The following is a 25673-nucleotide window of genomic DNA, read 5'->3' as shown; positions in this document are numbered from 1 at the left end:
AAGTCCCTCAACCTTTCCTCGTAAGAACTTCCCTCCACACCAGACAACATCCTAGTAAATCTCCTTTCCAAAGCTTCCACATCCTTACTATAATGCGGTGACCAGAACTGCATGCAAAACACGTGGCCGCACCAGAATTTTGTACAGCTGCACCATGATCTCATGGTTACGAAACTCAATCCCTCTGCTAATAAAAGCTAACACACTGTATGCCTTCATAACAATCCTGTCAACCTGGGTGGCAACTGTCAGGGATCTATGTACGTGGACACAGATGTCTCTGCTCATCTACACAACCAAGAAACTTACCATTAGCCCAGTACTCTGCATTTCTGTTACTCCTTCCAAAGTGAATCACCCCACACTTTTCTGCATTAAACTCCTTTAGCCAGCTTTGCAGCTTATCTATGTCCCACTGTAACCTACAACATCCTTCGGCACAATCTACAAACGTACCGACCTTCGTGTCATCTGTAAATTTACTAACCCATCCTTCTATGCCCTCATCCAGGTCGTTTATAAAAATGACAAACAGCAGTGGACTCAAAACACATCCTTGCGGTACACCACTGGTAACTGAACTCCAGGATGAGCATTTCCATCAACCAGCACCCTCTGTTGTTTTTCAGCTAGCCAATTTCTGATACAAACTGCTAAATCACCCTCAATCTAATGCCTCTATTTTGTGCAGTAGCCTACCACAGGAAATCTTATCAAATGCCTTACTGAAATCCATATCCACCACATCAATGGCTTCCCCCCCCCCCCCCATCCACCTGTTTGGTCACCACCTCAAAGAACGCCAGGTTTGTGAGGCATGACCATCCCTTCACAGACCTAATCATCATATTCCTATCGAGATGATTATAAATCCTCTCTTATAACATTTTCCAACACTTTCCCCACAACTGAAGTGAGGCTCACTGTTCTATAATTACCAGGAGTCGTCTATATTCCCCTTCTGGAGCAGGGGAGCAACACTTGCTATCCTCCAGTCTTCTGGCACTATTCCTGTGGACAATGACGACATAAAGATCAAAACCAAAGGCTCAGCAGTCTTCTCCCTGGCTTCCCAGAGGATCCTAGGATAAATCTGTCCGGTCCAGAGGATTTAGCTATTTTCACATTTTCCAGAATTGCTAACACTACCTCCTTGTGAACCTCAATCCCATCCAGTGTAGTAGCCTGTTTCTCAGTATTCTCCTCAACATCATGTCTTTTTCCAGTGTGAATCCCAACAAAAACTATTCATTGAGTGCTTGCCCTATCTCCTCTGACTTCATGCACAACTTCCCATTAACTGTCCTTGATTGGCCCATTACCTTCCCACTCAATTATTTAAGGCCCTAGACACACCTTTCAAGTGAATCAGTGATTTTACCTACACTTCACTTACAGCATCCAATGTTGTAAGCAGCAAATACAGCAGTACGTTGGGAAGATGAAATGCAGACTGGGCTACTGCTTTGTGGAACACCTACATTCTATCCATAAAAATGACACTAGCTTCCAGTTCAACATATCACCTTGTTCCCATGTTCACATATTTCCCTTGGGCATGCTGCAGTGTTCCAGCAAGCCTCAGCGTAAACTGGAGGAATAGCTTGACATCATCTCCAGTTCTGAAGCAGGGTTCTGCTGGAAACGTAGACTGCTCCTGCTCCTCGGGTGCTGCCTGATCTAGTCTTTTTTCCAGTGTCTCACTGACTCTCCAGCATCTGCAGTCTTCACTATCTCCTGTCTTCTCTTTGGGGATCCTGTAGCTTTCAGGACTCCATATCAAGTTCAATAATTTTAGAGCTGAAAATGTGTTGCTGGCAAAAGCCTGAAATGTCGAATTTCCTGTTCCTTGGATGCTGCCTGACCTGCTGTGCTTTAACCAGCAACACATTTTCAGCTCTGATCTCCAGCATCTGCAGACCTCACTTTTTACTCAATAATTTTAGAACCTGTGTATCAGTTGTCTTTCCATCCATCTTTAAAATGTAAATCTTGTCACAACATTCATTTAATCCTTCAGTGTGGGGTCAGGCCATTGAGCACTTAAAGTTCACTCTGACCCTCCAAAGAGCATCCCACCCAGACCCGTCCCCCTACCCTGTCCCTTTAACCCTGCATTTTCCCATGCCCAATCCACCTAGCCTGCACATCTTTGGACTGTTGCAGGAAGCTGGAGCACCTAGAAGAAACCACGCAGACTCGGGAGAACTTGCAAATTCCACACAGTCTGTTACCCAAGGGTGGAGATGAACCTGGGTTCCTGGTGCTGTGGTCACTATTAGCATTGTTGATCATTGAGTCACTGTGTTGTCCAAAATGTGCTTTCAGCACAACCAAACCATAATTTCCACTGTTTGTAGTCCCTATTTTTACCAATCCACCTTTTCCTCTTCCATGTCTTGGTGTTAATGATGCCTTTGTTAACTCTGTTTTCTCTCCATGTGGTACTAGCACCAATCACATCTTGACAACCTAAAAATGACCCTTTCATGCTTAGTCTCTGCTTTCTGTTAGCTAATTTTCTCTTCGTTACTTACCTCCCTTCAATGAGCAGTTAAGTAACCCCATTAACGTAGAGACTGTTTACTAGTAAGCACTGGGTCTTTGGACCAACATTTATTGACATCTGTGAACCTGTTTGAACTGTACATCTGACCAAATCCAAGCTAGATGACTGCAAACGGAGAAATGTAACTTGTATTCAGTATGGATACCTCTGTCTTTGACAATTTTTGTTATTTATGTTTTGAGGGTTTTCTTTAGTTTATTTCCTTCATTTCTTTTTCTTCTATCACCATTGGTTATTTTCTGCAGAACACTACATTCAGATGCCTGGCAGCACAGAGGCATTTGAAGCTGGTCTTTATTTCCTCTTTTAATACGTTGCTTCTCATCGTCTCCCCCACTTTCCCCTCGCATCAACCCAAAAAAGTCTCACCATTTCCTTTCTTAACTGGGTCGGTGCTCATTGCATCAGAGTGACAGACGGTATGGTTGACTGAATAAAGCTGTCCACAAATAGATGGCCATCACTTCTATCTAAACATGAAAGCCTGGATTAATATATTTAATAAAGAATAATGAGGGCTTTAGTTTAGATTGCTCTGCTGTGGTTAACTGAACCAATACGACTGGTTAACCTGTGATCTAGATTTTGCTAAACTGTCCACTCATACTTGCCATAACCTGTAAAGGGTTGTGAATCTTCAAACCAGCGGGTCACATTGTAAGCACAGTTCAAAATATTGGATTGTGTAATTTATCCCCTGTCTGTTTTAAAAGGATTGTACCATTCTGATCTGATGACTAACAGAGAAGGTATTAACTACGTTGGGTCTCATGCTGAGGAGATCGAAAGGGACCTGATTGCGGTCTACAAGATCATGAAGGGTATAGACAGGGTAGATAGAGATGAGCTTTTTTTCCAGGGTGAGGGATTCAATAACGAGAGGTCACGCTTTCAAGGTGAGAGTTGAAAGTTTAAATGGGATATATGCGGCAAGTACTTACACAGCGGGTGATAAGTACCTGGAACGTGTTGCCAGCAGAGGTAGTGGGTTCATTTAAGATTGTGTCTGGACAGATGCATGAGTAGGTGGGGAGCAGAGGAATACACATGCTTAGGAATTTGGCGATAAGTTTAGATAGTGGATTTGGAGCAGCTCCAGCTTGGAGGGCTGAAGGGCCTATTCCTGGGCTGTAAATTTCTTTTGTTGTTTTATATATTTAAAAATAGCTTGCATTTTTAATAATTGCAATAAAGATCTGTTGATCAATGATCTGTAATATCCATGATGATTGTACGTCGTGGAATCAATTTGTGCTTTTAACTTGATCAATGACTGTTACAAATGCCAATTCTGTAGGGGTTGTCACCACTGGACTGTACTTTGCTCTACTGTGGGAGTTTTACTTTATGTTGAGATGTAGCTTTGGAAGTTGATGACAATGTTCTCTGCTGGCTAAAAACAGCAGGTTAGTCAGACAGTAGTGGTTCTAATAACAGAAAAACTGGAGAAACTCACCAGGTCTGGCAGCATCTGTGGAAAGAAACCTGAAGTTGCATTAGGTAAGGATTGAGCTTTCTTCCTTTTTGTTAATGTCCATGCTCTCAATCATTCTAGCCTGTTCTAATTCTATCCACACTGTGCTACTTATACTCAGTGATGTGCAGCTCTGTGACATGGCAAGGTTACTTCAGTGTCCCAGATCCCTTAACATGACAGATTCTGTTGATTCTAACATGTATTACGAAACGATTGTCAATTTCTGTTCAGATTTTTTTAACCAACCTGTTCAGACATATAATGACACACTTATGGAGCAGTTGGAACATGAAACAGGTCTTCTGTTCAGAGATAAAGACACTACCACCATGCCACTAGAGCCTTCATTGACTCCATTTCAGTTCATCAAATACATGTAGTAACGGAAGTAGTAGTTCTGTAGAATGGGAACTAATTTTGTTTAGTCTCTGATCAGACTAGTTTCTTATGCTGACTTGCAAAATTTTCCAGTGTGGAGTTAATACAGTAGTAATGGTATCTTTATTATTTCCTCCCAAAAAGATGCCAACCTATTCTTTCCCTCTTTATTTTTCTTTCATCAGTTGTTTTTCCCCTTCATTTCAAAATGTGTAGCCTCCAGTGTCTGGTAAGGTTCAGAGGGTAGTTGGTGGCATAATGGTAATGTCACTAGATTTATAATCCCAAGCGCCCTGGCTGATGTTTGAGATCATGCATTTAAGTCCCACCATGGCAGATGGTGAAATTTGAATTCAATGAAATCTGGACTTAAAAGCTAGTCTAATAGAGACAATGGAACCATTATTGACTTTGAGGAAAAGACATCTAGTTGCGAGTTCTCCTTTAGGAAAGTAAATCTGCCTGGTCTGGCCAGGGGACATCAATGTGGCTGACTCTTAATTGCCCACTGAAATTGTGACCTGGGGTGCCAGTCAATGGACAATAGGTGCAGGAGTAGGCCATTCTGCCCTTCGAAACAGCACTACCATTCATTATGATCATGGCTGATCATCCTCAATCAGTATCCTGTTCTTGCCTTATCCCCATAACCCTTGATTCCACTATCCTTAAGAGCTGTATCCAACTCTTTCTTGAAAGTATCCAGAGACTTGACCTCCACAGCCTTCTGGGGCAGAGCATTCCATACACTCATCACTCTCTGGGTGAAGTAGTTTCTCCTCAACTCTGTTGTAAATGGCCTACCCCATACTTTTTAAACTGTCCTCTGGTTCGGGACTCATCCATCAGCGGAAATATGCTTCCTGCCTCCAGAGTGTCCAATCTTTTAATAATCTTATACGTCTCAATCAGGTCCCCTCTCAGCCTTCTAAACCCAAGGGTATACAAGCCCAGTCACTCCAATCTTTCAACGTAAGATAGTCCCACCATTCCAGGAATTGACCTCTTGAACCTATGCTGCACTCCCTCAATAGCCAGAATGTCTTTTCTCAAATTTGGAGACCAAAACTGCACACGATATTCCAGGTGTGGTCTCACCAGGGCCCTGTACAGCTGCAGAAGGACCTCTTTGCTTCTATACTCAATTCCTCTTGTTATGAAGGCCAGCATGCTATTAGCTTTGTTCACTGCCTGCTTGTACCTACATGCTTGCTTTCATTGACTGATGTACAAGAACACCTAGATCTCGTACTGCCCCTTTACCTAACTTGACTCCATTTAGGTAGTAATCTACCTTCCTGTTCTTGCCACCAAAGTGGATTACCACACATTTATCCACATTAAACTGCATCTGCCATGCATCTGTCCACTCGCCCTAGCCTGTCCAGGTCACCATGTAATTTCCTAACATCCTCCTCCACATTTCACCCTGCCACCCAGCTTTGTATCAGCAAATTTGCTAATATTACTTTTAATGCCATCATCTATATCATTAATATATATTGTAAAAAGCTGCGGTCCCAGCACTGATCCCTGCGGTACTCCACTGGTCACTGCCTGCCATTCTGAAAGGGAGCAGTTTATCACTACTTTGTTTCCCATCAGCCAACCAACTTTCAATCCAAGTCCGTATTTTGCCCCCAATACCATGCGCCCTAATTTTGCTCACTAACCTCCTATGTGGGACTTTATCAAAGGCTTTCTGAAAGTCCAGGTACACTACATCCACTGGATCTCCCTTGTCAATCTTCAGCATTACATCCTCAAAAAAATTCCAGAAGATTAGTCAAGCATGATTTCCCCTTCATAAATCCATGCTGACTCTGACCTATCCTGTTACTGCTATCCAGATGTAATTTTCATCCTTTATAATTGACTCCAGCATCTTTCCCACCACTGAGGTCAGACTAACTGATCTATAATTCCCTGCTTTCTCCCTTTCTCCTTTAAAAGTAGGACAACATTAGCCACCCTCCAGGGCGCAGGAACTGATCCTGAATCTATAGAACATTGGAAAATGATCACCAATGCATCCACGATTTCTAGAGCTACCTCCTTCAGTACCCTGGGATGTAGACTGTCAGGTCCCGGGGACTTATCAGCCTTCAGACCTAACAGTGTCTCCAACACCATTTCCTGGCAAATATAAATTCCTGTCAGTTCAGGTCCTTCAGCCACTGTTACCTGTGGGAGATTGCTTGTGTCTTCCCCAGTGAATGCAGATCTGAAGTACCAATTCAACTCTTCCATTTTTGTTCTCTGTAATATATTCACCCAATTTTATTCACCTTTTTTTTTCCTTTCACATACCTAAAAAAGCTTTTACTATCCTCCTTTATATTTTTGGCCAGTTTACCTTTGTACCTCATTTTTTCTCAGTCTTCCAAGGAGAGCTGGGATTGGGCAATAAATGTTGGTTTTGCCAGTGACACCCACATCCTATTAAAGAATAAGCAAATATGATTTCCTGGTTACGTTCACAAATAAAACTTTTAGTATAATGTCTGTAAAATTGTTTGGAGACAGTTCTGCCCCTTTCTGACCAAAATGGAACGAGTGTAGGTTGAGTAGCTTTTGTCAGGGCAGACTCGATGGATTAAAGGGCCCTCTCTGCACTGTGCGATTCTATGAGCTATTCAGTTGACCCAACTCTTAACATCAAATTTTATTTGGTTGGAGTGGAAATCTTGATAAGGTGTGAACTTCCTTACAAAAGGAGGACCAGCAAGGTGATAAGCAGAAATATTCACAAAAATGGAAATGGTTTAGGAGTGAGGATAGAATAAAAACAGGAAGAGTGGCACAGTGGTTCACACTGCTACCTCACAGGGCCAGTGACTCGGGTTCAGTTCCCACCTTGGGCAACTGTCTGGGTGGAGTTTGCACGTTCTCCCCGTGTCTGCTTGGGTTTCCTCCGGGTGCTCCGGTTTCCTCCCACAGTCCAAAAAAGGTGAATTGGCCGTGCTAAATTGCTCATAGTGTGAGGTGAAGGGTTAAATGTAGGGGAATGGGTTTGGATGGGTTGCTCTTCGGAGGGTCGGTGTGGACTTGTTTGGCTGAAGGGCCTGTTTCCACACTAAGTAATCTAATCTAGTTGCATTGGTCTTTTAGCTCAGTGTAATTCCCCCTCTTTAGGTTTCACTCAAATTCTCATCCTTTGAGAATGGGTGTGGGCCTTTATAAGAATTAATGTGGACAGTAATTTATACTGGATGATAACTGAGACATTGGTAGATAGATAAGGATTGTCTACTTACCATGTGACTCCCTGCAACATAATTGGGCCAGTCTAGACAGACTGCTCTCCCTGCTCCTCACTCTTGGAGTGCCAAGGGATTACCAGCAGCCTAACCCATTGCAGCGTTCTGCAATACGCTGGCTGCCAGAATAGCACACAGCTTATGTAAAGTCAAAAATAGCTATGACCCATTATCCATGAGGACAGAAGGAAGCACTGAAGATGAAACGGGTACTTAAAAATTAAAACATTATGCCCGTAGCCCTTGTCGTACAAGGTAGCAGGGATCATCGGGAGCTGTTTGTGTGAGCTGCATTTTAAAATTTTATTGCTACAATCTTTCAAACTACTTTGTAATTTAAAAAGAAAAGTGTAAGATTAATTTCACCATTGTAGTGTTTTAGTCCGACCATTTTAAAGTCTCCACTGGTTTTCAGGGGTCACCTTGATCTAAGCAGTCTGCTGGTTTAAGAAGCCATTTTTCTCTGAAGTGACCATGCTTCGAAGTTTAATTAAATGTCATCTGTCCACCTCCAGACTGGGCTGAGGCCACTAATCAGCCGAGCCTGTGACTGAGACCAATAGGCTGCAGTGGCTGCCTGTTTAAAGCAGTCATCCTTCCTTCTATTAAGCTGGTTTCAAGGCCTGATATTTAATGATAAACTGAATCGCTCTGAATTCATTGGCGTCTACTGGGTCGTGACAATGATAATCTACTTCACTTTACATTTGAAACTGAAATCCTAGTTTGTTGTAGAAATGTTATAGCTGTGATTGCGTGCAGTTTAAATCCGCTGCAATGACCTGGCTTTATCTGCTGAGTCCTTTCCAATAGGGACAGCTGGGCGTGCCTTTAAAGGGACAGGTGGGTCAAGCAGACCATCAAACAGCCACTCAACAAAACTGCACACCCGAGAATACAGTAACAACTTGCATTTATATAATGCTTTTGAGCAGAAAACAGTCAGATGTTTTGCAGAAACCTTAAGACTACATTCTGAGAGCAAGCAATTTGATATTCAGATTTGTTTTCCTCTTGCCTCTTCCTCTCCTCCCCTCCCTCTGCCATCTCTGCCCTAGGTGCATCTTTCCAATGCTCCATTTGACTGCCAAATGGAGCTTTAATAGAAAGAAGCACTCACAGCATCTTTTGAGAAGTGTATATGCACGTTACAGCTTATCAAACTTGTCTTGCAGCTTGAGACTGATATAGTGAAGAAACTGTTCTTGCTACAGCTGACTGCTACTGTATGTAAATTGATGTGGTACCACTCTGTGACGTGGGCAGAAGGGAGGGGAATTGGAAGTGAATCGAACGTTACTGCTAGGCAGTGCCTGACTGGAGCCTTTATCCAATATATCTAATCTCCAGTTTCTGCCCGTAATACATTCTAAGCTCCTGTCCAGAATTTCAAATGGTAAACAGTAATTGGTTTCAAACTTGCTCAAATATGGTCATGTCAACAGGAATTGTTTCTTGTGGCCTTCCCTTTCTTTGGAGAAATGTTGCTGTAGACCTGCTATCTGTTTGCTCTCTCAATCTTATTTGGAATGAGTGGGTCTGTGACTGAGTTAGGAGCTGATCCAGAAATGTTCTTCAGTAAAATAAGTTAGAGCAGTGGGAAAATCTTCTGAATAAGAAACAACACCTCCCCTTTTCTCGGCTTCCTATGCCTCTCTCCCTTTCAAATGGCTTTATAAATTTCAGGTCCTTATTACTTACAGCTGGACAGAGGTGCATTGTAGCTTTTTGTTTGCTTTGTTGCTGTCATGAGCAGCAAGGTAGTAACATACAAATGACTAAATTCTCAGGCCAGGTGCCATCACAAGGAAGAAACCAACTGAAGGTTTTGGTCATTTCTTTTGTTAATGCGTTATTGACCAAAACATTAAATCTGTTTCTCTCTGTTGAGAATTTCCAAAATGATGTCTGTTTCTGATTGCCAGCATCCTCCTTGTTTTCCTTTGCTTCTGGCCATGCAGTATTTAGTGTCTATCTGTGGTGAACAAAGTGCTTTAAGAACCAAGTGGTAGTGTATGACTGGAATCAGACTGGGTAGGGGACAAGACATTATCATCTGTAGTTTTAATTTAAAAGATAGTGGCTTTCATGGTCAAAATACAATTTCACAACGTGTCAGTACTAACTGTATTAAACTGTCATCCATTCTCTGGCTGAAAGAATACGCTACAATGTTTTTCTAGTGTTAGTTGTTAGTGTAGAAAAGTGTCCCCAGGCTGCCAATCTCTTTTGCCCTTTAGTCCACACCGATAAAACAATGCTGAATTCTGAAAATTGGAGAGCTTGCAGGTCAGTGAATGGAGGTGGCTGAAACACTAACGTTAGAATAAGAGGTATACACATTCCTAAGTTAGCAAATGAAAATCTATTTATTCCAGTGGGTAATTGCTGCAGTATGTTAAAAAGAGAAGTTGCATAACCTCGGCTTGTTTCTTATTGAATGTGAAAAATATGGGATGATCTTACTAAATGTTCAGGGAGTGGATGGAATAGATAGAAACTACGTGAGATGAGTTCAGAATGAGGGCCAAACAGACCATTAAATTTCAGCCATGTTATTTGAGAGTGATGTCAATGAGTACTTCACATAAAAGGTAATGGAGTCCTGAAACACTTTTCTCTAAAGCTGTTTGGGGGGGGTGGCGGGGGAGTAGAAAATTTCAAAACTGCAATTGATTGATTTTTGTTAGATCAACAATACTCAGGGTCTCTGAACCAGTGGGGATAGAGATAACTGCTAAACAGATCAGCCATGATCAAACTGAATGGTGGATGGGTTTGATGGGCTGAATAACCACCTCTTATTCCTACATACACTATAAAGTTTGGTGCTTGCGAGTGAGAATTGAAACATTTCCACCTTGCTCTTATGAGGCTGGTTATTTTACTATGAACACATCTTGTTTTGTTGTTGAAATAAACATTGGCTACAGATGGAGTTATTGGAATTCTCTGGTTCTAGGACATTGATCTGATTGATATCCTGTGGAGGCAGGACATAGATCTGGGCGCTGGGAGAGAGGTTTTCGACTACAATTACAGACAAAAGGAAAATGAGCAAGAAGACGAAGAGCCGAGCCAGAAGAATGAAGAGGAAGTCAGAAATGAGAGCAGTGGATTGCTGCATGGGACTGTTCAAGTGGATGGGGAGACAGGAGAACATGTTCCCAATCAGGTACTGGCTTGTAGTTCAGGATTGATAGTTTACCCTCCTCAATAGCCTGCTATCTAATCATGGATGTTCATGCAATCATGCAGCCCAAGGTGGGCATTCAGTCCACTGTGGCAGACTCAGGTTTCCAACATCTGCAGTCCTCACTTTTGCCTATTCAGTCTACTGTGCCTAGGCCAGCACTTTGAAAGAGTTATTCAGTTGGTGCCATTTCCCTACTTTTTCCTTATAGACCTGAAATGTTTTCCCAAGTTAAGAATTTTATCGAAATTTTTTTTGAAAGTTAGTTTTATTTGCTTTCACTTTTATAACAATCCAGAATGTGTTTTATGTACTTTTTTTAAAATAAGGTTTCTTCTAATTTTCCTTGAGGTTCTGTTACCAATTATCTTAAATCTGCATCGTATTTCCTGACCTTTGTGCTGATAGAAACTTTGTACAAAGCCGCAACATTTTGTATACCTATATCAAATGTGACCTTAAAGAGAATGATCCCAGCTTCTCGAGTCTATATGTAACTCAAGTATTGCGGTATATGGAATGCTGGATGACTAAAGAAATTGAGGGTTTGGTTAAGGAAAAGGAAGAAGCATATGTCAGGTATAGACAGGATAGATCAAGTGAATCCTTAGAGTATGAAGGCAGTAGGAGTATATTTGAGAGAATTCAGGAGGGCAAAAAGGGGACATAGCTTAGGCAAATAGAGCTAAGGACAATCCAAAGGGTTATTGCAAATACATTAAGGACAAGAGGGTAACTAGGGAGAGGGTAACTAGGCAAGGCTGCCTTTGTATGGAGCTGCAGGAGATGGGGGAAGATATAAACGCGTATTTTGCATTAGTGTTTACTGTGGAAAAGGTCATGGAAGGTACAGAATGTAGGGAAATAGATGGTGACATCTTGAAAAATGTTCATATTACTGAGGAGGAAGTGCTGGATGTCTTGAAACACAAGTGGATAAATTCCCAGGGCCTGATCAGGTGTACCCTAGATCTTTGTGGGAAGCTAGGAAAGTAACTGCTGGGCCTCTTACTGAGATATTTGTATCATCGATAGTCACAGATGAGGTGCCAGAAGACTGGAAGTTTGCTAACGTGGTGCCACTGTTTAAGTAGGCTAGTAAGGACTAAGCCAGGGAACTATAGACCAGTGAGCCTGACATCTGTGTTGGGCAAATTGTTGGAGGGAATCCTGAGGGACAGGATGTACATGTATTTGGAAAGGCAAGGACTGATTAGGGACAGTCAATACTGCTTTGATCGTGGGAAATCATGTCTCTCAAACTTGATTTAAGTTTTTTTGAAGTAACAAAGAGGATGGATGGCAGAGTGGTGGGTGTGATCTATATGGGCTTCAGTAAGGTGTTCGACAAGGTTCCCCATGGGAGACTGATTAGCAAGGTTAGATCTCATGGAATACAGGGAGGACTAGCCATTTGGATACAGAACTGGCTCAAAGGTAGAAGACAGGGTGGTGGTGGAGGGTTGTTTTTCAGACTGGAGGCCAGTGACCAGTGGAGTGCCACAAGGATCGGTGCTGGGTGCACTACTTTACAACATTTATATAAATGATTTGGATGTGAGCTTAAGAGGTATAGTTAATAAGTTTGCAGGTGACACCAAAATTGGAGATGTAGTGGACAGCGAAGAAGGTTACCTCAGATTGCAACAGCATCTTGATCAAATGGACTAATGGGCTGAGAAGTGGCAGGTGGAGTTTAGTTCAGATAAATGCGAGGTGCTGCATTTTGGGAAAGCAAATCTTAGCAGGACTTATACACTTAATGGTAAGGTCCCAAGAAGTGTTGCTGAACAAAGAGACCTTGGAGTGCAAGTTCATCACTCCTTGAAAGTGGAGTCATAGGTGGATAGGATAGTGAAGGCGTTTGGTATGCTTTCCTTTGTTGGTCAGAGTATTGAGTACAGGAGTTGGGAGGTCATGTTGCGGCTGTACAGGACATTGGTTAGGCCACCATTGGAATATTGCGTGCAGTTCTGGTCTCTTTCCTATCAGAAAGATGTTGTGAAACTTGAAAGGATTCAGAAAAGATATACAAGGATGTTGCCAGATTTGGAGGATTTGAGCTATAGGAAGAGGTTGAATAGGCTGGGGCTGTTTTCCTTGGGGTGACCTTGTAGAGGTTTATAAAATCATGAGAGGCATGGATAGGATAAATAGACCGAGTCTTTTCCCTGGGGTGAGGGAATCCAGAACTAGAGGGCATAGATTTAGGGTGCGAGGGGAAAGATATGAGACAACTACGGGGCAACTTTTTCCACACAGTGGTACGTGTATGGAATGAGCTGCCAGAGGATGTGGTGGAGGCTGGTACAATTACAACATTTAAGGGGCATTTGGATGGGTATATGAATTGGAAGGGTTTGGAGGGATATGGGCTGGTTGCTGGCAGGTGGGACTAGATTGGGTTGGGATATCTGGTTGGCATGGACGGGTTGGACTGAATGGTCTGTTTCTGTGCTGTACATCTCTATGACACAATAATCCACTACCAGTAGTTGCATTTTTTTTGGTTTTGTTACTTTGTGGTCAGCATTGAGTTGCAGATCCCACCAGTTGCAGTTCATAGTCTCTAGGTAGCATGACTGGCCAGATGTAGGGACCTGCTAACACATTTAACAACCACCTAATCTCAATATTCTTGCCATCTGAGTAAAATGTGAATTTTGAAAGCTTCCTTTTAATCTGCATTCCAGCTTTCCCAAAGGCTGGGAGAGTTAAAATAGAATAATCAGAACATGTCCAGGAAATTTTGGGCAACAATTTCTTTGCATTTGGCTTCTTTCTGTCAAGCCAAAGTAAAAGGGAGTTCCTAAAAGGCCTGTGGCAAAGTGCTAACTGAAATTCCATCCATGTTCGTCCTTCACAGACTGTGCAGTATTCCATAAGCCTTCTAAGTTTAATCTAAATTTGTTAGACTGCTAAAAGAGTTTTATCAGAAAAGGTGGTTAATGAACAATGGCAGATATTTAAGAAAATAGTTCATGACTTAGGAGAAAATGTGTCCCAGTGAGGACAAACTAACCATAATTAACTGAGGGAGTTAAGGACAACATCAACTTTAAAGAAGTAGTATTGAATATGGCAAAAGTTAGTGGTAAGCCAAAGGAATAAGAGTTTTAAAATCCACAGAAGATGCCTAAGAAAATAGAAATGGAAGGTAAACGAGCAAGTAATACAAAAATGGAAAGTAAAAGTTTTTAATAATTTGGCTAGCAAATAGAGAACAGCGAGTTAGGGTAAGGGGATATTGTCAGGATGTAACCTGTAATGCATGTTCTGCCTCTGGTCAGTCCACAATTACTCAGTGTGAAAGTGCCTCGGATGCAGAAGTGAGTGTGTTATTGTCAGGTTTGTGGATGACACAAAAACTGGTGGAAAGTCAAGTGGGTGGGAATGCCAGACCCTGTGGAATTCTTTGCAGCAGAACACTGCAGGACTGGGCTGTTAAGTATGTTCAGGGCTGATGTAGAGATTTTTATAAGGAAATTAGGGGTTATCGGGTGAGGTCAAGACACTGAAGTTGAGGATTATCTGATCAGCTATGATGTCATTGAATAGCAGAACAGACCTGATGGGCAGAATGGCCTACTGCCGCTCCTTACAAAGGAAAGGACTGACTGGTCAGGTTGCTCCTACCTAGTTTTACTTGAGATAGCTATTGTCTGGGAAGCAGTAGTGTTTAAGCTGTTTGAGGATCGATTGTGTGGCTGTTTAGGTAGGAACTGTGGTATCATTCATCCAGCTATTTGAATATATCTTACCTCTGTACCCACAATACAAATTTTTAAAATCATTCGTTCTGTAAATTTGCAAAACTCTACAGCTATTTGCCTGCCCTAATGGGCAGAACTGAATGACATTGATGAAAGTTGTAGATCTTTTGTTGATTCGTGCTGTATAATCCAGAACAGGAAAGGAAAATGTTTACATCAGAATTTAGAACGTAACACTCACTGGAGAGAGCACAAACCGGCATCTATTCTTTCTGCCAAAGTGGCAAAGTACACATTTTTCAAACCCTTTACTCCATCTGCCAGTGTTTTGCATACTTGCAAACTTTTATCTTGGTGCCATTGGCAAATATAGCTATCGTATGCATTGTTTCTTTATCCAAGTTGTTGATATAATTTGTACATCATTGAGGCTCCCAACTCTGATCCACGTCCACTGCTTGCAGCTCGAGAACCAAAAAGCATCCAGTTAATCCTGACTGTTTTGTTTTTTGTAGCGAACCAATCCTCTTTAAGGAATACCTTTTAAAGTTATTGACTTGAAGGGAATGTGGTGCTGGTTTACCAGCATGATACCTGGGCTCCAAAGATTACATTGTAATGAGTGATGATGCATGCTGGACTTGTATTTGCTGGAGTTTAGAAGGCTAGGGTGTGAATGGATAAAGGTTTAAATATGTCAGGAGCAGGATGGAGAGACAGTATTTCTGTAAGTTGGGAGTACAAGGCAAGGGAATGTAGGTTATATACAGACCTTTTGAGTGAAATTGGGAACTACACTGACTTCATAAAGCAGAACTTTAGAATTCTCCTCTTGTAAAGGATATTAACTGATATGGATTGATATTTGCCCTCTGAAGGTATACATTGTTTAGTATTTGTGTTGCATTTGGACATGGATTTGAATGAGCTGGATTCTGACGTAATGGGAATGTAGCTGAATGTGGGCACATTTTTGTCGTACATGAAGTTTGTTTTAAAAAAATACATGATGCCAAAATGAATAGCAATAACTATTTCAAAAGTTGCAAAAATGCACAAAACTAAACTGCCTTAGTTTGTTGCTAGTCTATTGCCGTGCCCATTGCACTATTCTGACCTTTATCTTTCGTTGATTCGGTTGCCTATTTTCCTAACATTGATGTAACATTTTACATAACTCTCTCAAACAAAATGCTGGAGAAACTCGGGTGTAGCAGCATCTACAGAACGAAACAGAGTTAATGTTACGGATCCAGTGAGGCTTCCGTCGGCAAAGTAGCCTTTTGCAGTCCAGGAAAGAGGATATCCATGCCCTTAGAGAACAAGATTGAGGAATGCTTTTATTTGTTTGGAGTGAGACTTTGAATTTGCTGGATCTGAGGTTTGGAAATAGTGCAAAGTAGTTATTCACATGAATGATGCAAGATTTTCAGAAAACTGCTTGACAATTGTTAGCTTCTCATTATTTATACAATTCCCCAGTTTATTTTTCTTTCATTCTTAGTGGATGATTTCTCATTTCCATAACTTTTTCAGTGCAGTAATGGGCCATTCAGCCCCTCAGAACATGCTGGACTACGGTCTCCCCTTGCCTGGTTCCAAACCCCTCAAAGGGTTTAATGCTTTAACTTTTGTCAGCATTAAACTTTGCGTCTTACGTAGGTTTGTTCATTCCGTTAAATTGCAGGTATGCTTTGCAATTTTTCTGTTCCTGTGTACCCCCACACTAATCCAATATTGTCATCCAACTTGGGGAAGTTCTCATCCAAATTTTTAAATATGGTGGAAAAATTGAGGCTCCCGAACATTAAGCCTCCCAGTCATTACCTCAACTCTTTTTTTTTCCTTTTTTCTCTGTTTCTCATCCAATATCTAGCAGGCTTATTTTTGCCCAGCAGTTTTATGTAATTTTAAGGAAGCTTCCTTTAGTAAGGAAGCCAGTCAGACTGATATTTCCAACATTGCTCCATTCATTTAACTATATTTTGATAAGTTTAACTCGATGTCTCAAAGCTATTATTAAAATTAGCTTTACAGCTGATAATTTGACCATGTGGTTTTCATAACTATTTCTGGGCCCTTTTTATTTCAGCTTTGTGTGCTTGATCTGATATTGGGAGGCAGTATTGATCCCTGTGTTGACTAAAGCTGATCAGATCTGGCATTTTTTTATCACGTCAGGTGGCAGACGCGGCGGAGCAGACTGCACCTTCCTTTGAGGAATGCTTGAGGCTTCTGGATGAAACATTCTCATTCGGGGAGGATTCCGAGGTGAGTGAGTGAATTATGGTAATGTCATTTTTTCGGATTTAAACTGGAGTAAAAAATGAGGTCTGCAGATGCTGGAGATCACAGCTGAAAATGTGTTGCTGGTCAAAGCACAGCAGGCCAGGCAGCATCTCAGGAATAGGGATTTAAACTAGACCCATATACCAGTGTGTCTCAAATGCTCCAACAGGGTAAATGGTCTCCCTGGTTTTTGACATTTTATGAAATAGATACCTGGCGGCAGCAATAAAGCTGCCCTCTCCAAGGGTAGAACTCCTCATTAAAGTTGTGTATGGTCTTTGGATGGAATAGGGATTTGCAAATTAGGATTGTTACTCAAAAATCAGATGATTAAGGGAGTGATGTTAGGGCTAAAGGGCAGATGATGAGGAAGAGCTGCTTTTGGTTGAGGAGTAGGGATGTAGGATTGGGGAATATAGCATTCTCCTGTCTATGATTAAGACCAGGGATTGGTGGTTGGAAAGTGCCAACAGACACAAACAGGGCTGAGGCATCAGCCGGTTGATTAGTGAGGAAAATCTGAAGAAAACCTTGATGTTAATTGGCATCAGGTGGCATCTCCAGTAACTGCCAAGGCAAACATTGAGAATGTTAAATCCAGAACACTACTGTGTGAGCATGGTAGTGAGGGATGCTTTCCCCATCAAAGGGAGCACTGGCTAGTTGGAGCAAAATGAGAACAGGCACCAGGGGCTTGCCAGTGATGAACAGATAATTTCCAGTTCAGACAATGGAGCCAAAATCCCTGGAATCTTGTGTTGTGTGTTTGTATGTTTTACTTGGGTCCACTGATGTGCTTCATCTAAGACCATGATAAAGATGGTGTTAGTGCCCCCATCTAGTTGGGCACTATAACACCGCATCTTTCAGATGAGCGCTCACTGTGAACATCATTGTTAATACTATCAAGCAAAGCGTAGTTTTAATCCTTGCAATAGACTCTGTTACATAGCCAGAGTAGGATTCTTTGATGTTACATGATGCTAAGCTTGCTATGGTCCTAAACCTGAGCTTGGGAGATGCGGAGCAGATCGTTGTTACTGTGGTGAATGCAATAAATACTTGAGGAAAGTAACTAATGCTTTCCAACCTAGAATCTCCCATTGAGGCAAGTGTTGTACACATTTATAAGCATTCTACATAAGAACATCCTGAGCTACAATGACAGGGCACAGCACAAAGACTAAATTTCATGTCTTTTATCAGTTTCCAGCAGCAGTGTCCTCAGTGCTGAATGAAGCTCTCGACAATGCTCTGCCCAGCACCAGCGACAGTCTGACTGCAGGCTCACAGATGACCCTCCTTCCACCTCTTTTGAGGCCCGAGACTCCTTTAGACTTAGAACAACAGTGGCAGGATCTTCTGTCCCTCATGGAACTACAGGTGAGCATGTTCGGAACTGTGTGCACGGTTGTTTACTCTGCATCAGCATGTGCTGGGACAGGTGCATCGGGTTGGTGTTGAGGATGGGTTTTCCTAATTGTCTATCACTTCTGTCTGGTGCAGAAAGCTCAGTTCAGTTCCTACTCTCTCCACGTGCTGCCTGTTTGCCTAAGGCAGTGTACACAATGAACTGCTTGGGCTTTGTGGGTAAAATATGCAACCATGTGAGGCACAGCCAGCAATATCTATTCGAAGTTGGCTAATGCAAATGAAGAGTGAACATTGGTCTCTGTGCCCCTTGGTCCAGGGAGTTGCTGCTTGACTGATGTCTAATCATCGTGCATATGTGTTGCATGAGGCCAATTAAAGCTTAAAACTAATGGTGTCTCAGCCTGTCAGCATTTGTGATCTTGGCTTGTACAGACCGGATTTGGGCCAGGTATTGGAGGGCTCACAAATGCTCATGGAACTATACTAATGCATGGTAGAGAGGATAGTTACACTTGCATTGTTGGATTTACTGCAGTATGTTTTGATGGAACCTCTTCATCAGGGGAGTTTCTGGATTAAAGTTGAATGCTTCCACTAGGACTAAGCAAAGGAAATCAAAAGAACAAATGTCTGAGTTTGTTCTTCACCAGTACACGTGCTTATATCAACTACTTTACCATTGGCCATCAGAAGTTGAGTACAGCTGATACAGGCATGATAATAGATTCTGGAGTTTGTGCTCATTACCTGTGTAAGTACTATAAGTATATAGCCAACTTTTTAAAACCACTTTTGATCCTCCTTTGCAGGACATGGAGGTGACCAACAGTAATGACTCTGGCAGCAGCAGTGCTGATGTGCCCACAAACTATAACCAAACTCCAGTCGCACCCATCAATCAAGATGTGAGTCTGCACAATGCCACCTTGCCGCCTTGTGGCCAGGATTTCCCTCCCTTCTTCAATTCACACTTGGAGAACCCTTCTGTGAATGGTGGTCCCAGCCTCCAACAACTGGCAGCCACCAACTCCACCAGCTTTGATGCCACCTTTGGTTCCACCAATTTCACAGGGTTGTTCTTCCCCCCTCGGATTAATGGAACCAGCAATGAGACTTCTGGCTGCAGCTTCCCGGACCCTCTGTCTGGCCTGCTGGATGAGGCAATGCTGGATGAGATCAGCTTTATGGACCTGGCCATGGAAGAAGGATTTGGTCCAATGGAGGCCTCTCAGATTGAGGAGGAGCTGGACTCTGATTCTGGCCTCTCTCTTGATTCAAGTCACAGCCCTGTATCTCCAAGCAGCTCTGAATCCTCAACCACCTCCTCATCCTCTTCCTCCTCCTCCTCCTCTTCCTCCTCCTCATTTTACCAGGAAGGGGCTGTTGGATATAGCACTGATTCAGAAACTGCAGATTCTGAACAACCTGAAAGAGAGGGTGCTGTGGGAGGTTATCAACCAGAATACAGCAAGTTCTGCCGAATGAGTTACCAGAATCCCAACTGTTTCCACTCCCTGCCTTGCTTGGATCAAGTCAACCACAACCACACCTATAACCTACCAGCTGGACCATCCGTCTCCAGTCAACAGTATCACCCTGGCCCTGGAAAGAAAGCGCCAATAAAGGAAACACGTTCCAATCACGTGGATATACATATGGGCCGCGATGAGCGGAGGGCTAGGGCACTGAAGATCCCATTCTCCAATGACAAAATCATCAACTTGCCTGTTGACGAGTTTAATGAGCTTCTATCCAAGTACCAGCTCACTGATGCCCAGCTGACCCTTATCCGTGATATCCGGCGCCGTGGGAAAAACAAACTGGCGGCTCAGAACTGCCGCAAGAGGAAGCTGGACACTATCCTGAACCTGGACCACGATGTGGATCACCTGAAGAAGCAGAAGGCCAGGCTGCTGAAGGAGAAGGTGGAGTTTGTCAAGTCCTTACGGCAGATGAAGCAGAAACTGCAGGAGCTTTACCAGCAGGTGTTTGGCCGGCTGCGGGACGAGGAGGGAAGGCCGTACTGCCCCAGCCAATACTCCCTGCAATACACTAATGATGGCAGTGTGCTCATCATGCCTCGGGCCCTGATTGCTCAGCAAGGAAGATCAGATAAGAAGAAAAACAATAAGAAGAAATGAAATCTATAGCCAGCCCTGGTGTCTGGCTTTGAACTGAACTAGAGAAAGGAACTCAGCGAGAGGCAGCGCCTCCAGAAAGCTGCTGCTGACTTTTACAAATAGACACCTGACAATTCGCACCTTCTTGTATTTGAAAATATCTTGCAAATCTGACACCTGCAGGTCAGTTAGGATGGAACGGTATCCCAGGAGGGTCAGTGACAGGGCTTAATGGATTGAGTTGGTAGTTTGCTTTTTGACCACAGCTTGAGAATCAACAAGTGTGTCTCCACTCCAGCTGTGACCCTATTGCGATGGATCGGTGTGTGTCTGGTTCGAGGGAGGGGTGGAAGAGTTTGAGATTTAGCAGCTGTCTCTCTGATTGAGACACCCTGGCTGTGGGTAACAAACTGCTTGGCAAAATCAATAAGGATTTTTTTTTTAGAAAAAGCCTCTTTGCTCCACACAGTTTACAAACACAAACTAGAAACTGAGTTCAGTTGTTACTTGAATAAGGGAGTTTGTTCACAGGCACTTTTCATCAAACAGCTTTAAGACAACTTCAAAATAACATGGCTGCACGTGCTTTGAAATCGAGGTGGGAAAGGTTACTGATAGAGGTTGTATGGATGAGGTGCAGTTGCATAGAGATCATTTTCTGGCTGAGGCACTGCTGCTTGCAGTCTCTGGCCTGCCATTCATAGCATGACATTGCTGTGCAGGAATCTTTGCTAAATGGTAAATTTCTGGCATGATTTGAAGAGAAAATCCACTTTGAGCCATCATGCAATGGCTATGTCTATGAAGTGCAGAACTTGAGCCTTGCAAATTTAGTCGTATTTATATCAAACGCACTTCACCCCTAACCCTATCTCTAACTGCCTTACCCTTCCCACAGTCTGGGGCAGCTGAATGGAAATGCTTGCAATTCCTTTCTGTAAGAGGCTATTAAGAAATTTGAATTGAGGTGGGGCCAGGCAATTGCTGGGCTTGGTCCATCAGCCAGAGCCCAGACCTCCACAGCGCCTCAGTTTTAACTTGATTAGATGGGGCAATTGATAAGTAGGATTTGAGATTTAAAGCAGTTGGTTACTTGCTAATGCGTGATGCAGTTATGGTGCAGGTTATTAAACAGAACAAAGGGTATTGCAGGAGTACTGTGAACAAGGAAACAATGTGGCCACTCAAGATTTTCAATGTATGACATAAGTGAGATGAATTTTTTCTCACTGCCCTCCTCCAACTCCTTCCCAACATCAGGTATTTTCTGGCTAGTTGTGTGGAAAGAGGGAGGGAGAGTGTCAGTTGGAGATGGGAGAAGGTGTGGAAAAAGAGATGGTTCCTAGATATTTCTCAATGACTTAAAATTATTCTGAGGAGCAGTGGGGCGGTACTTTGTTTTCCCTAGATAGTTACAGTGAAATCTGGAGATCTTTGTCAAGGGAACCTCTACAGTTCCCTTTCCTCCATTCTGTGCTGTGATTTAATGGGCAATTAGGTGTCTCCAGGTCCCCATTTCTGTGCATCGAAAGCATTGAGTGCAACTCTTCCTTAATGGATTCTTGGTGCATTATGTAACCTATTAAAAGGTTGATGCTTCGTGTGTGCCTCTAAATCGTAGCCTTTTCCATCTTTGCCTGCTTTCTTTTAGTTTTTTTTTGTGCCTGGTTCATCAGCCAAGATCTGTTGTCCTGCTGCGTTCAGCAAGTCACTACATGGGGATCTGCAAGACTGAAGCACACCATTTTGATTTTAGTCATACGTGTTTTTGAAATATAGTATGTTGGGTTTAGAGTGGGGATGGGGAAACTGTCTAGACTAGATTAGCTCTGAAGCTGAAATCAGATGGTTAGTGCAGATTTTATAAACTCGCTTGGTCAGGACACTTATTGCCTTTCATATTAATTCCTGGCACTTGCAGCCAGATCAGAATGAAGGCTAACACCATTTGCATTGAAAACCTCTGTTTTAACAGGGGGTAAAATAAATGGATTACATCTCTAATGCAAGAGGCACTCTACAAACTGGAAAGGTGTTCAAAGAGCTTTCACGTTTATCCTGGAAATCTGAGCGCTGTTTAATCTGCATTTATTAGTCAAGGAAAATAGTTCAGGTTGGAATTATTGCTTTGCAGGGTGGAAAACATTTTACACTTTTGATCATAAACTGTGTTATCAAACTAACTAGCTCAGGGTTGTAACATCATGGCGATTTAGAGAATGCAGAAAATGAGAGACATATTCTCTGATCATTCCCATGGTTTATTGATTGGAATTGGAGATGGGTAAAATGATTCATTTACAACAACAGGATGCTGCGAGTCTGCAGGATGTGTGCTTGTGAGAGTGTGTTGAGATGTTCTGGTTGCATTTCTGACCTGAATCCTGTCACCCTGCACCTCTAAAGATGACTTTGTTTCTATGAATAAGCACTGCATTCTGACCTTTCTGACTGACAGTGGCTAGTGTGGAGATTCTTAAGAACCAGCTTTTGGCTGCAGCTCACATTAATCATATTCCAAATAGAGAAACCTATAATCTTCAGGCAGATTGGCCACAACTGTCTATGTTGACAGTCGATGCACCCAACCTCCACTATTGACTGAGCCATTTGTATAATCTGTGGCCCTACAATCCCTGCATTGCATGATCAGTATGATGCAGTAAACATCCAAAACACTGGAATTGAAGATTCAGCTCCTCCTTCACTTTGCCAAGACTAATGGGTACACAGTGAGAAGGGAAACTTGTGAACAATAGGCAGACAGTATCAGAAATGGCATCCTCCACCTGCTGCAAACATATATCAATCTCCTGTGGATCTCAAGAAATGCTGACAGTCTTGGGTCAGGTGATGCTGCAGTTTTCCATTAACTTGTTAGTTTACTTCATGTTCAGTGTAGCATTTCCAACATGCACAACCTCCCCTTCATTTGTGTCTGAAAATACAGCTTAAATGAACAGATTTGAAGTTCACAACCAATATTATTTATGCAGGGAATGTACCAAGTGTGACTGCATTTTTAATTACAGCTAATATCAAGTCATCTCTTGATTCTTGAGTAAGATCAGTGTACCAAGTGCTCAGTCCTTCAGCCCCTGTAGCTGGGATGTGATTAGAGTCAGCTGGGATGTGTTGGTGTCTGACGATCCTGAGCTGTCTCTAATGTTGCACTGGGTGTTTTACAACTGTTGCAGCCTTACCTGAAGTTGGCTGTGGGGCCTTTTAATCAGAGTCTGGCTCCCTCTACTGTTGCTATTTTAAAATTTACATGCACTGCATTTTTCTCCTTGCCTGAATGCAATTTATGACTCTGGGTTTTTGAGTTAGACTGACTGACTGACTTGTCAAGAAAGCTCACACAAGGGAAACTGGCTCTGACTGGGAGAGGAGATGGATTGCTGTAATTGAGCTGAATCATATGCATTAAGAATTGGCAATGCCATAATAGACTGAAGTTCAACTTTACCCATAATGTGTTTGTGCCTGATGTATTGCAGTCTCCAGTGTTGTCCGGCTACTGTAAGATTGAGAGTAGCACAGGTTAAAATCCCTGCTGTATTTTAGGAAAATGTGTAAAATGTACAAACAGGGCTTATACTCAGTATCAAGATCCTCCCATTTCCCCCTTTCTTCATATCATTCAATTCTTCCTCAATGTTTCTAGCTTCCCCTTTAAAGGCATCATGACTTTAATCAACATAACACTGGAGTTGCTAAAATAGAAGAACTTTGAATGCTGAAGATCTGAAAGAGAAAGCAAAATTGCTGGAGAAACTCAGCAGGTCTGGCAGCCTCTGTGGAGAGAGAAACAGGTAACATTTCAAGTCCAGTGACCCCTTCAGACCCTTCCTCTGAAGAAGGGTCGCTGGACTTAAAACATTAACTCTGCTTTCTGTCCACAGATGCTGTCAGATCTGCTGAGCTTCTCCAGTGATTTGTTTTCCTGTGTAGGAGTTGCGAAGTAGGATAGGCAATTTCCTTCAGATTTTTGACTGTTTGGTGTCTGGCTTTCCATAAGGCAGGTGAGTTTAATTTGGGACAACAATTTGTTGTTTTAATCTTTTTTTTAAGCGGAACATTAGAGTCAGTGGATGGAGAAGTTCTCAACTCTTACAAACAAAGGCTAAATGAAGCTCAAAATTCCAAATGCAAGTTCAGTACCTGGAGAGATGCAGACAAGATGACAACCATTGTTGCTGCACTCTGCCTGCTGGTCTCCATTCTAAAACACTGCTAGCATTTACTTGCCTGGAGTTAAAGCAGGTTTCTAACCCTTTTCACATGTTCCCACTTGCTTAAAAATGAAACAATCAAGGTTTTGAATGCTCAAAATTGTGCTGAGAGGTCATAAACTGTAATGAGGTGTGTCAAACCTGTCTGTTAAAATTAGCATATCCTCTGATCATACAATTCCAAGGTTCAGTACCCAGGGACAACACTGGTCTGCCATTGTTCCCAGGTGTCAATTGCCAAAGAACAGGGGCAGTGTTTCTAGAAACTGAAATCATGGCTAAAGCTGACACTGCACATCTGGTTAGTTCTGAGGAGGTTTCTAACAGCACCTACTCAATGTTTGCTCAAAAGAGATTACTGAGGAGCCTTGTACTCCCAGCTATGTGTGTGATTGTTTCCTACCACCAGCCTCTGCAGAATAACCAGTAATCTCTTGTCTTTTTGGTTTTTGTACTTATTTATGTTAAGTTATAGATGATGGAGTCTCTTCTATTTAACTGTTTTAGTTTCCTGTCAGATTTGTGCAGATATCTAATGTTGCCTGTAACTAATGTCTTTTTCTCTTGGCTTGGCAGGGAATCTCTCAAATCTGTTGTATATTTTTCTTTACATGGAAACTTGCAGCAAACCAGGATTGTTTGGGGAGGGAAATTCAATAAATTAATTCTATTTTCACATGTTTCTCAGGCTAACTTATTTATTTATGTAAACCCTTGATTGATAAATGAGTAATTCTACCAGGTCTGGTGTTGATATTAAGAACATTTGGAGCAGAACAGGCCAATCAACCCGTTGTACCTCCTCTGCCATTCCAAATCATGGCTGATCATTTACCTTAAATACCATTTCCCCACACGATCCCATTATCTGTCTCTATCTTAAATATGTTCAGCATCTGAGTTCAAAACTCCCTTGGAATAGAAACTTCCAACAATTAACTATTCTGTACAACACATATTATGTACAGCATTAGTGATTTGATTTCTTTCTCTTCTCATTGCAAACCGTATATTTGTAAGCATCAAAAAGTTGCCCTCCACAGGAAATTGGTAATCTTCAGGTTA

The 25673-nt window shown here is 42.3% G+C and overlaps 1 protein-coding gene across 2 annotated transcripts in view; it reads left to right on the top strand.

Moving 5' to 3' along the window:
• nfe2l1b (nfe2 like bZIP transcription factor 1b) overlaps positions 1-25284 on the top strand; it is a 45688-nt gene extending 20404 nt beyond the window's left edge. Inside the window, exons 2-5 of one of the 2 annotated variants that reach the window (XM_060849078.1) lie at positions 10647-10859; positions 16772-16861; positions 18086-18262; positions 19063-25284. In XM_060849078.1, the coding sequence (XP_060705061.1) occupies positions 10647-10859; positions 16772-16861; positions 18086-18262; positions 19063-20394 (1812 nt within the window). In that variant the 3' untranslated portion in view covers positions 20395-25284. The remainder of the gene's footprint in view (positions 1-10646; positions 10860-16771; positions 16862-18085; positions 18263-19062) is intronic. The other variant, XM_060849079.1, reaches the window with a different exon arrangement.
• Positions 25285-25673: the final 389 nt, after the last annotated feature.

This window comes from Hemiscyllium ocellatum, chromosome 32, assembly GCF_020745735.1.
Source record: "Hemiscyllium ocellatum isolate sHemOce1 chromosome 32, sHemOce1.pat.X.cur, whole genome shotgun sequence".
Lineage (NCBI taxonomy): Eukaryota > Metazoa > Chordata > Chondrichthyes > Orectolobiformes > Hemiscylliidae > Hemiscyllium > Hemiscyllium ocellatum.
The sequence above is the reverse complement of the archived record's forward strand: the minus strand, read 5'-3'. Positions and strand labels throughout refer to the sequence as shown.